Here is a 13116-nt window from a genome sequence, read left to right as displayed (position 1 = left end):
AATGGAAACACATGATAATGAAAATACAACGGTTCAAAATCTGTAGGACACAGCAAAGGCAGACCTGAGAGGAAAATATATAGCGGTACAAGCCTTTCTCAAGAAACAAGAAAGGTCTCAGGTACACAACCTAACCCTACACCTAAAGGAGCTGAAGAAAGAACAAGAAAGAAACCCTAAGCCCAACAGGAGAAGAGAAATCATAAAGATCAGAGCAGAAATCAATGAAATAGAAACCAAAAAAACAATAGAGCAAATCAACGAAACTAGGAACTGGTTCTTTGAAAGAATTAATAAAATTGATAAACCCCTGGCCAGACTTATCAAAAAGAAAAGAGAAAGGACCCAAATAAATAAAATCATGAATGAAAGAGGAGAGATCACAACTAACACCAAAGAAATACAAACTATTATAAGAACATACTATGAGCAACTCTACGCCAACAAATTTGACAATCTGGAAGAAATGGATGCATTCCTAGAAACATATCAACTACCACAACTGAACCAGGAATAAATAGAAAGCCTGAATAGACCCATAACCAGTAAGGAGATTGAAACAGTCATTAAAAATCTCCAAAAAAAACAAAAGCCCAGGGCCAAACGGCTTCCCAGGGGAATTCTACCAAACATTTAAAGAAGAACTCATTCCTATTCTCCTGAAACTGTTCCAAAAAATAGAAATGGAAGGAAAACTTCCAAACTCATTTTATGAGGCCAGCATCACCTTGATCCCAAAACCAGACAAGGATCCCATCAAGAGAGCTATAGACCAAAATCCTTGATGAACACAGATGCAAAAATTCTCACCAAAATACTAGCCAATAGGATTCAACAGTACATTCAAAGGATTATTCACCACGACCAAGTGGGATTTATTCCAGGGATGCAAGGTTGGTTCAACATCCGCAAATCAGTCAATGTGATACAACACATCAATAAAAGAAAGAACAAGAACCATACGATACTCTCAATAGATGCTGAAAAAGCATTTGACAAAGTACAGCATCCCTTCCTGATCAAAACTCTTCAAAGTGTAGGGATAGAGGGCACATACCTCAATATCATCAAAGCCATCTATGAAAAACCCACCACAAATATCATTCTCAATGGAGAAAAACTGAAAGCTTTTCCGCTAAGGTCAGGAACACGGCAGGGATGTCCATTATCACCACTGCGATTCAACATAGTACTAGAAGTCCTAGCCTCAGCAATCAGACAACAAAAGGAAATTAAAAGCATCCAAATCGGCAAAGAAGAAGTCAAATTATCTCTCTTCTCAGATGATATGATACTATATGTGGAAAAACCAAAAGACTCCACTCCAAAACTGCTAGAACTTGTACAGGAATTCAGTAAAGTGTCAGGATATAAAATCAATGCACAGAAATCAGTTGCATTTCTCTACACCAACAACAAGACAGAAGAAAGAGAAATTAAGGAGTCAGTCCCATTTAGAATTGCACCCCAAACCATATGATACCTAGGAATAAACCTAACCAAAGAGGCTAAGAATCTATACTCAGAAAATTATAAAGTACTCATGAAAGAAATTGAGGAAGACACAAAGAAATGGAAAAATGTTCCATGCTCCTGGATTGGAAGAATAAATATTGTGAAAATGTCTATGCTACCTAAAGCAATCTACACATTTAATGCAATTCCTATCAAAGTACCATCCATCTTTTTCAAAGAAATGGAACAAATAATTCTAAAATTTATATGGAAACAGAAAAGACCTCAAATAGCCAAAGGGATATTGAAAAAGAAAGCCAAAGTTGGTGGCATCACAATTCCGGACTTCAAGCTCTATTACAAAGCTGTCATCATCAAGACAGAATGGTACTGGCACCAAACAGACACACAGATCGATGGAACAGAATGGAGAGCCCATAAATAGACCCTCAACTCTATGGTCAACTAATCTTTGACAAAGCAGGAAAGAATGTTGAATGGAAAAAAGACAGCCTCTTCAATAAATGATGTTGGGAAAATTGGACAGCCACATGCAGAAAAATGAAATTGGACCATTTCCTTACACCACACAGGAAAATAGACTCAAAATGGATGAAGGACCTCAATGTGAGAAAGGAATCCATCAAAATCCTTGAGAACACAGGCGGCAACCTCTTCAACCGCAGCCGCAGAAACATCTTCCTAGGAACATCGCCAAAGACCACAGAAGCAAGGGCAAAAATGAACTACTGGGATTTCATCAAGATCAAAAGCTTTAGCACGGCAAAGGAAACAGTTAACAAAACCGAAAGACAACTGACAGAATGGGAGAAGATATTTGCAAACGACATATCAGATAAAGGACTAGTGTCCAAAATCTATAAAGAACTTAGCAAACTCAACACCCAAAGAACAAATAATCCAATCAAGAAATGGGCAGAGGACATGAACAGACATTTCTGCAAAGAAGACATCCAGATGGCCAACAGACACATGAAAAAGTGCTGCATATCACTCGGCATCAGGGAAATACAAATCAAAACCACAATGAGATACCACCTCACACCAGTCAGAATGGCTAAAATCAACAAGTCAGGAAATGACAGATGCTGGCGAGGTTGCGGAGAATGGGGAACCCTCCTACACTGTTGGTGGGAATGCAAGCTGGTGCAGCCACTCTGGTAAACAGCATGGAGGTTCCTCAAAATGTTGAAAATAGAACTGCCCTATGACCCAGCAATTGCACTACTGGGTATTTACCCTAAAGATACAAACCTAGTGATCCAAAGGGGCAAGTGCATCCGAATATTTATAGCAGCAATGTCCACAATAGCCAAACTATGGAAAGAACCTAAATGTCCATCAACAGATGAATGGATCAAGAAGAGGTGGTATATATACACAAAGGAATACTACGCAGCCATCAAAAAAAATGAAATCTTGCCATTTGTGACAGCATGGATGGAATTAGAGCGTATCATGCTTAGCGAAATAAGTCAAGCAGAGAAAGACAACTATCATATGATCTCCCTGATATGAGGAAGTGGTGATGCAACATGGGGGCTTAAGGGGGTAGGAGAAGAACCAATGAAACAAGATGGGATTGGGAGGGAGACAAACCATAAGTGACTCGTAATCTCACAAAACAAACTGAGGGTTGCTGGGAGGATGGGGGTTGGGGTTATGGACATTGGGGAGGGTATGTGCTTTGGTGAGTGCTGTGAAGTGTGTAAACCTGGCGATTCACAGGTACCCCTGGGCATAAAAATATATGTTTATAAAAAATTAAAAAAAAAATTTGAAAACTGAGGGGCAAGCAGTTCTCAATGGTTCTGATAACCAATCATTTATTTTTAACTTGTACAGTAATAGGCAACTATTCACTGTATGAGCCAAGTATTTAAGATTAAATTCAGATCTTTTGCAAAAAATTCTATACCTGATACAAAAGGCAATGAAAAACTGAATACAACTGACAGTACTTTGTGTAATTGATAAAACCAAGACAAAAGAATCTCATCTGCTATCTATTTAGGTGGTTAATAAATGTTAATTTTATCCAATTATGCCAATTTCACATACTGCCTAATCTTAGAGAAAACCTTTAAGACATAGTATTTATTCAGTTACAGTTGATCTTTGATCAACACAGGGTGAGGGGTGCCAAACCACCATACATTCAAAATTCTGTATAACTTCTGACTCCCCCCAAAACTGAACTAATAGCCTACAATTAACTGAAAGCCTCACTAATAACATAAACAGTGAGCATACATTTTGTGTTATATGTATTATATACTATATTCATAAAATAAAGTAAGCTAGAGAAAAAAGTTATTAAGAAACTTATGAAAAAGAATAAATACATTTATATTACTGCACTGTATTTACTGAAAAAATCCACATATAAATGAACCTACACAGTTCAAATTCAGGATCAACTATACTATTCAACTATAGTTCAAGGATCAACTTTACTATAGTTCAAGGGATCAACTATACTATTTATTTCCCAATCCTTGATTTCAACATGGCGAGATCCATCTCAAAATCCTTCAAAATTCAGCTTACTCTAAGTTCAAGCCCACAACCTTCAGCCTAGCTTTCCAGATTCTGGCTGAACTGTCCATCCAGGCTCAGAGCAGGTGAAGGCAAAGAATTCAGAGTCCAGAACAGAAATGAGTGAGTGAATTAGACTCCTCGGCCTTGGGGCCAGGGGGTGCAAGGGAGTATGACTACACTGTAGTGACACTGTTTGAGTTCAACTACTTGTCATTTGCCAAGAGTGTGGATTTTGGAGAGTGATGAATGACCTGTTCTCAGGGAAGCTGGCAATCCAGACCTTCAGATATAATCTTCCAATTTTTAAGTGTGGAAAACTCATTTAAATATAAAGTACAGGGTCTCCTGGGTGGCTCATTTGGTTAAACATCTGCCTACAAGCCCCGTGTTGGGCTCTCTGCTCAGCAGAGAGTCTGCTTCTCCCCTTCTTCTATGCTTTCTCTTGCTCACATTCCCTCTCGAGTAAAATAAACAAAATCTTTTTAAAAAAGAAAAAAATATATATATATAATTTATAGATAGATAGATATATAGATAGATAATATGTATCAATCAAGTGTAGGACTAGCCAAACTAAATGTATCCCCATGTAACAAGCAGACACCTGTGGAGAGCCATCCAGCAGATGCAAGGAGTCACGTAGATGGATGTGCCCGTGGATTGAGGAAATGAGGATGATTGGTTGAGGAGAATGTGGGCGCGCTCGTGATCGGCGCGTGAACAGCACTAGAAGCCAAGAGATATATGCATGATCACTGCTAGAGAACAAAAGAATCCTGCACGGTTACATAAGAGCGCACGAGGACACTGCATGCACGGCATTCTGATTGGGCAGGAAGGGGGGCGTACACACGTGAATATATACTGCTGTAAATGCTTGGTTCGGGGGGTCGCCATTAAAGAAGTAATAAAGAAGCTTGCCACTCACCTCGTCTGCGGGTCGTTCTTGCGGGCCGAGAGCGACAGACACCCTCACCACTACACAGAGAAAACTGATGTGACCAAAGGCCACTGGCTACTCCATTTTTCCAAATGGTCAGGGACAGCCTGCCAGTCATCTGGTTTCTGAGATGCACTAGACTTCCTGTCACACTCCCACTGGAAGTTCTTCCATTTGCCAAGTCCATCAGGGGCAGCTCAGGCAGCTCTGCAAAGAGCTTTGTCCTGAAGCCTTCCTTCACTTGTTTAGGCTTTGGGAATCACTGGGCACATAAGCATGAATATCCTGTATTTGTATTTTAACTGTGTTGATTACAGTTCACTACTTGGTGAATGCCTAAGTCATGAATGGAACAGAGGAGTCTGAGAAAAGGCTCTGGGTAAGATGTGCCACACCTCCAAAATCAGGGCTAGATACGACCTAACACCACCAGGGAAGCTCCGGAACAAGCAAAGACAATGAGTCCATCCTGCAAGAGCTAGGAAAAAATTTCAGGACTCACCTCATCCCTCGTTGTCAGAAGCCCTGGGGCCATATTCCTGGTCAGCTTAGTGCTCTTCCTAGAGAAGAGTCAAGTTCCAAGGCAGAGCTGAGGAAAGAGAACAGAGGTGAAGGGGCGCTTGGGAGAAGGACCCTTCCATTAGCCTCCCAGTTCAGCAGGGGTGAGTAAAGATAAGGAAGGCAGGTTGCAGGGGTCATCAGAGCTGCTCATTTTTAACCAGTATCCAGAAAAGGGTGGGGGGAGATCCTAGAGCCAGATCAGCAATAGGCTGTCCCAATCCCCAGTTGAGAATTGAAGCCTTCAGCCCCCTGCAGGTAGATAAGACTTTTCTCACTGTGGCGATTCTATTAAGAAGGAAAGGGCCTCAGAGTACCCATAGGACAGCACTCACACTGACAGCCAAAATCACTTATCATAGGGAAAACAGAAACTCACCATCCACATCTGCCCTAAAGCCAAAGGACAAGTCCCAGGAAATCCAAACAGAAGGAGTGCTACAGGTCTCCAAAGAATGTAGACCCGGGGGTAAGTTAGGCAGGGTGGGTGCCATCATTCTGGCTGCCCCCCCCCCATTTATATGTCCAAGATTGAGTTCCCAAGATTTTAAATGCGACTTGAGATTTAAGATGGGGCAGTCAGCAAATGGCCCAGGACTTCAACAAGCCAATGTCACAAAGAAATTATTAAGAGGGGAGACTTTCCTTAATGAAAAGACTAGATAATCATTCTTCAGATGTGATTATACGCTTCACACAAATGAACCGAAAGCATTTGGGGGATCACAAAGGACAATTTAAAATGAACTGTATTGTGAACACTGTTAGCTGTGATCATCATATTCAGCATATGGGGAAAACAAGTCATTATTAAGAAATAGTGAAGTGTGCACCTGGGTGGCTCAGTTGGTTAAGCGACTGCCTTTGGCTCAGGTCATGATCCTGGAATCTTGGGGTTGAGCAGGGAGTCTGCTTCTCCTTCTGTCTTCCCCCTTCTCGTGCTTTCTCTCTCTCTCAAATAAATAAATAAAATCTTTAAAAAAAAAAGGTGAAGTACTGGAGGGGTGAATTGACATGTGTGTAATCTTTTCAAAATGTGAAGCTTTCAACAAGTTAACAGCATAAAAGGAGAGAAAGCTCTTATAGAAAGGACTTTCGAGACCCAGCAACCAAAGGCAATGTGTTTTAGCAGTTTTGCGCAATCCAAGAAATATGAACACTGTTTGGATGTCAGAGACCAGTAAAGAAGTGACATTAATTTTTTCAGGCACAGGTTAAGAACAGGCTGTGCTGACGGCCTCAGCAGGTAACTGTGGGTAGGCTTTTAAAAAAAGTGGAAAAGCCACCACTCATATACACTGCTTAGTGCTGAGAAAGCAGATGCTGTCCCTGAAGAACAGGAACAAAAGCAAGGATGTCCCCCTCTCACCTCTCCTACAAATTTCACACTGGAAGTACTAGTTAATATAAGAAGACAAAAGAAGAAATAAAAGGTACACATGTTGGGTAAGAAGAAGCAATAATAACTTTGCAAATGACCTAATTATTTAGAAAATACCAAAGAATCAACAAATTTCTGGCACTAACAAGTGAGTAAATCAAGGCTGCAGATACAAGATTAATATACAAAACTCAATTGCTGGGGTACCTCAGTGCCTCAGTCAGTGTCTGACCAGCTCAGGTCAGGGATCGAGCCCTGCATTAGGCCCCCTGCTCAGTGGACAGCTTGCTTCTCCCTCTCCCTCTGTTGTTCCCCCTGCTTGTGTGTGCTCTCTCTTGCTCTCTCTCTCTCTGTGTCAAACAAATAAAATCTTTAAAAAAGAGATAAGGTCATGACTTTAAAGAGCAGAAAACATAGCTGACTTTCCCAACACACAAAAACAGACACAGAATTAGACAAAATGAACAATCAGAGGAATATATCCCACATGAAAGAACAGAACAAAATCACAGCAAAAGAGCTAACAAAGCAGTGATAATATGCCTCAGAAAGAATTTAAAGTAATGGTCATAAAGTTACTGAACTTGAGAAAGGAGTGGAGGACTTCAGTGAGACCCTTGACAAAGACATAGAAAACATAAAAAAGAACTAATTAGAGATGAAGAACTTAATAACTAAAATTAAAAATACACCAGAGAGAATAAATAGTAGACTAGAACAAGCAGAAGAATATATCAATGACCTGGAGGACAGGAATGGAAAGCAAGCTCAATAGGAAGAAGGAAAAATAGTAATGAAAAGTGAAAACAGACTTAGAAAACTCAGAAACACCATCAAGAGTAGTAACATTTGCATTATAGGGATCCCAGAAGAGCAAAGAGAAAAGGGAGCATAAATTTCTTTGAAGAAACAATGGCTGAGAACTTCCTGAATCTGGGGGATGAAAGAAATCCAGACCCAGGAGGTACAGAGAGTCTCCCACAAAATAAACGTAAGGAGATCCACACTAAAACACATAGTAATTAAAATAGCAAAAAGAAGTGAATAAGAGAGAATTTTAAAAGCATCAAGAGAGGGGCGCCTGGGTGGCTCAGTGGGTTAAAGCCTCTGCCTTCAGATCAGGTCATGGGGATCGAGCCCCACATCAGGCTCTCTGATCAGCAGGGAGCCTGCTTCCTCCTCTCTCTCTGCCTGCTTCTCTGCCTACTTGTGATCTCTGTCTGTCAAATAAATAAATAAACCCTTTAAAAAAAAAAAGCATCAAGAAAAAAGAAAACAGTTACACATAAGGAAACCCCATCGGGCTATCAGCTGATTTTTCAGCAGAAACTCTGCAGGCCAGAGACAGTGACATGATATGTTCAAAGTGCTAAAAGGAAAAAATGTGCAACTAAGAATATTCAATCTGGCAAGACTATCATTCAGAATAAAAGGAGCAATAAAGAGTTTACCAGACAAACAAAAGTTAAAGAAATTCATGACCAATAAACCGGCCCCACAAGAAACATTAAAGGGGGCTTTATGAGTGGAAACAAAAGACCATAAACATGATTGAGAAAAGTAGGAAGCATAAAAGCAGTAAAATTAGGTATATTTATAAATATCAGTCAAGGGAGAGGGGCCTGGGTGACTCAGTTGAATGACCAACTCTTGATTTGGACTAAGCTCATAATCTCAGGGTCATAAGATTATGACTATGATTATGCACTCAATGCAGAATCTGCCTGTTCCTCTCCCTCTGCTCCTCCCCACAGTGATACACTCTCTCTCAAATAAAAAAAAATAAATTCTTTAAAAAAAGATTAGTCAAGGAATTCACAAAATAAAAAGATGTAAAGTATGTCATCATACATCTAAAACATGGCAGGGAGAGGAAAAAAGAATCAGTTCAAACTTAAGTGACCATCAACATAATAAAACTGCTATATATATATATTATATATATAACCTAATGGTAATCACAAATGAAGAGCCAATAACAGATAAGCAAAAAAACAGAGTAATCCAAGTTTATCTCTAAAGAAAGCCAGCAAACTGTAAGAGACAAAAAGAAAAAAGGAACAGACAAGAACTACAAAAACAACTGGAAAAGAAGTAACAAAACAGTAATAAACACATACATAGTACTAAACACCTTGAAGATAAATGGACCAAATGTAACAATCAAAAGACACATGGTAGGGGCGCCTGGGTGGCTCAGTTGGTTAAGCGACTGTCTTCGGCTCGGGTCATGATCCTGGAGTCCCGGGATTGAGTCCCACATCGGGCTCCCTGCTCACCAGAAGTCTGCTTCTCCCCCTGACTTCTCTTCTCTCATGCTCTCTCTCTTTCATGGTTTCTCTCTGCCTCTCAAATAAATAAATAAAATATTTTTTAAAAAAAGACCCATGGTGGCATTATGGATAAAAAAGCAAAACCCATCTATATGTTGTCCACAAGAGCCTCATTTCAGACCCAAAGACACATGCAGAGTGAAAGTTAAGAGATGGAAAGGCACTTATCATGCAAATGGAAGTGATAAGAGAGCCAGAATAGCAATCTATAAATTGGACAAAAAGACTGTAAAACAGACTATATATCAAGATACAAAAAAGGACACTATATAATCATAAAAGGAACAATCCAACACAAAGATATAACAATTATAAATATCTGTGACCCAATACAGGAACACCCAAATACATAAAACACCTAATGATAAACATAAAGGAAATAATAGTAATAATAGTATAGGACCTTAACAGCCCACCTTGGTAGATAGATCAACCAAACAGAAATCAACAAGGAATCAGTGGCTTTGAATGACACATTTGGCCTGATGGATCTAACAGATATATTCAGAACATTTCATCCTAAAACAATACAAATTCTTTACAAGTACACATAGAACAGTCTCTAAAAGAGATCACATGTTAGGCCACAAAACAACTTGCAACAAATTCAAGAAGATCAAAATCATACCATGCATCTTTTAGGACCACAATGCTATGAAACTAGAAATCAGCCACAAGAAGAAAATCTGGAAAGAGTATAAATATATGTGAGTTAAATAACATGCTGCTAAATAATGAATGGGTCCACCAGGAAATCAAAGAGGAAGTAAAAAAACAAATGGGAAAAATACAATGGCCCAAAGGTGGTTCTGAGAGGGAATTATACAGCAGTATAGGCCAACCCCAAGAAACAAGAAAAATCTCAAATGAATAACCTAACCTTACACCTAAAGGAGATAGAAAAAGAACAAACAAAACCCAAAGCCAGTAGAAGGAAAGAAATAATAAATATTACAGCAGAAATAAATAAAACAGAAGCTACAAAACCAAACCAAATAAAAACTCGATAGGACAGATCAATGAAATCGGCATCTGGTTCCTTTGGGGAGAAAAAAATAAAATTGATAAAAAGTAGACTGGTCAAAAAAGAAATGAGCATACTCAAACATAATCAGAAATGAGAGAGGAGAGAAAGCACAACTGACAATACAGAAATACAAAATTATGAAAAATCATTTGCCAACAAACTGGACAACCCAGAAGAACTAGACAAATTCCTAGAAACATATAGCTTGGGTGGCTCAGTGGGTTAAAGCCTCTGCCTTCGGCTCAGGTCATGATCCCAGGGTCTTGGGATCGAGCCCCACATCGGGCTCTCTGCTCAGCGGGGAGCCCGCTTCCCTTCCTCTCTCCTTGTAATCTGTGAAATAAAATAAAATCTTTAAAAAAAAAAAAGAAAGAAAGAAACATATAGCTTACTGAAACTGAAGCAGGAAGAAATAGAAAACTTAAACAGACTGATTACCATCAGTGAAAAAATTTAATCACTAATAAAAGCCTCCCAATCAACAAAAGTCCAGGACCAGACAGCTTCACAGGTGAATTCTACCAAACATTTAAAGGAGAGTATGATTTTCAAACAACAATAACAACATGGTGGAAGAGTAGGGGGCCCTATTTCAACCAACTGACCTGGATATCTGCCAGACAACTCTGAACACCCATGAAATCAGCCTGAGATGTAAGAAGATATATCAGGATCCATACCAACAGAGTATCTCTGGCAGCAGGTTCTGAGGTATGAAATGGGGAGCCACAATTCTGTGGACAGATATTGGAAGATAAACAGAAGGGGGAGGGAGCTGCCATAAGCACTGGCACTGGGAAGCTGAAGTAACACAGGAGCATAAAAGATCCTGCACTGGGGGCCTGGGCACAGACTCAGACTGGCAGCCACTGGGAAAGAACGTTAGGGCAGCGCCCCCCAGGCTGAAACCTGGAGCTGCCAGGGTGTGCATATGACCTGGGAGTGGCTGGTGGTTTTAAAAGCACAAAGGGAAGAGATATGCCTGGACCCAGAGAAAGGGATGGGAGTGCTGCTGTTTTTAGCAGCACAGACAAAAATGGAGTCAGTGTGACATGGAGGGCTTTCTGGAGAACAGTCTGAGATCTCTCTGTCTGAGACAGAAGTTTGGACACAGTCACTTCTGCTCTGACTCTTGGAAGGGACACAGAAACCCACCAGGGAAAGCCGCCAGAGAACAAGAGCCCCCCCACCCCCAAACTGGTTTTCACTGAGCCCATTCCCCACCACAGGGGGCAAGGCAATTCTGCCCTAACAGGGTTGCCTAACAGCATGGCAGGCCCCTCCCTCCAGAAGACAGGCTGAAAGAACAAGAGGCCAGAAACCCTAAAGTCCCTATAAACAGGTACATTTTGCTTGGATTCTGGTCAATACTTTGGACTCTGTATATTCCCTCAACCATCCCTCAAAAGAATGACTAAGAGGAGGACCCCAACATAGGAAAAACTCAGAGACTGTGACCTCTGCCACAGAGCTATTGGATACGGACATAAGCAAGATGTCCGAAATAGAATTCAGGGTAATAATTATCCAGACAACGGCTAGGTTGGAGAAAACCACTAGTGGCAACAGTGAGAGCTGATCTGGCAGAACTTAAAAAATGTTATCAATAGATACAATCTAATTAAATACTCTAACAGCTAGGGTAAATGAGGCAGAAGGTCAAATTAATGATCTAGAAGACAAACTGATAGAAAAGAAGGATCAGGAAGAGGCCTGGAACAAACCGCTTAGAGGCCATGAGAACAGAATCAGAGAAATGATGCCATGAAACATTCCAATGTCAGAATTATTGGGATCCCTGAAGGCGTGAAGAGAGAACTAGAAGATATAGTTGAGCAAATCCTAGATGCGAATTTCCCTAATCTGGGGAATGGAACAAGTGTTCATGTCCCCGACGCAGAGAGGACACCCCCAAGATCAACAAGGGTAGAAAGACCTCCAGACATGTGATTGTGAAATTCATGAATCGTAAATTCAGAGAAAATGTCTTAAGGGAAGCTAGGGGGAAGAGATTTCTTATGGATAGTGGGAGAAACATCAGAATAATGTCAGACCTGTCCACAGAAACCTGGCAAGCCAGAAAGGGCCGGCAAGACACAGGGGACTAAATGAGAAGAACATTCAGCCAAGAATAATTTATCTGGCAAGGCTGACATTCAGAATACATTCTCTGGCAAGGAGAGATATAGAGATTTCAAGACCAGCAAAGACTAAAAGATCATGAGACCACCAAGCCAACATTACAAGAAATATTAAGGGGGGTTCTATACAAGAAGAAAAACCCCAAGAGTGATAAAGAACAGAAATTTACAGAGACAATCTATAGAAAAAAAGGACTTCACAAGCAGCATGACGACAATAAAAACATATCTTTCAATAATCACTCTCAACATGAACTGCCTAAATGCCCCCATAAACCAGCACAGGACTGGAGACTGGATTAAAAAACAGGACCAATCCATATGCTATCTACAAGAGATGCATTTTGAACCTAAAGATACATCCAGACTGAAAGTGAAGGAATGGAGAACCATCTTTCATGCCAACAGGCCTCAAAAGAAAGCTGGGATAGCAATTCTCGTATCAGACAAGTTAGATTTTAAGCTAAAGACTGTAGTCAGAGATATAGAAAGACACTACATAATTCTTAAAGGGTCTATCCACCAAGAAGATCCAACAGTTGTGAATATTTATGCCCCAAACATGGAAGCAGCCAACTACATAAGCCAACTGTTCATCAAAATAAGAAGAAACACATTGATAAGAATACGTTAATTGTAGGAGATCTTAACACGCCACTCTCAGGGACAGACAGATCACCTAAGCAAAAAAATCAACAAAAAAAAACAACCCAAGAGCT

The 13116-nt window shown here is 40.2% G+C and overlaps 1 protein-coding gene across 9 annotated transcripts in view; it reads right to left on the bottom strand.

The window, feature by feature from the left end:
* ZNF169 (zinc finger protein 169) overlaps positions 1 to 13116 on the bottom strand; it is a 63331-nt gene that overhangs the window by 38818 nt on the left and 11397 nt on the right. For 4 of the 9 annotated variants that reach the window (XM_059141179.1, XM_059141178.1, XM_059141183.1 and 1 more), the window contains exon 2: positions 5460 to 5546. The exons of 2 other annotated variants lie outside the window; for them this stretch is intronic. In XM_059141179.1, the coding sequence (XP_058997162.1) occupies positions 5460 to 5492 (33 nt within the window). In that variant the 5' untranslated portion in view covers positions 5493 to 5546. Of the gene's footprint in view, positions 1 to 5459; positions 5547 to 6348; positions 7063 to 13116 lie in introns of those variants that run through there. 3 more of the 9 variants (XM_059141176.1, XM_059141177.1, XM_059141180.1) reach the window with 2 other exon arrangements.

This window comes from Mustela lutreola, chromosome 12, assembly GCF_030435805.1.
Source record: "Mustela lutreola isolate mMusLut2 chromosome 12, mMusLut2.pri, whole genome shotgun sequence".
In the NCBI taxonomy this organism is placed as follows: domain Eukaryota; kingdom Metazoa; phylum Chordata; class Mammalia; order Carnivora; family Mustelidae; genus Mustela; species Mustela lutreola.
This window is presented reverse-complemented; position numbering and strand designations above follow the sequence as displayed.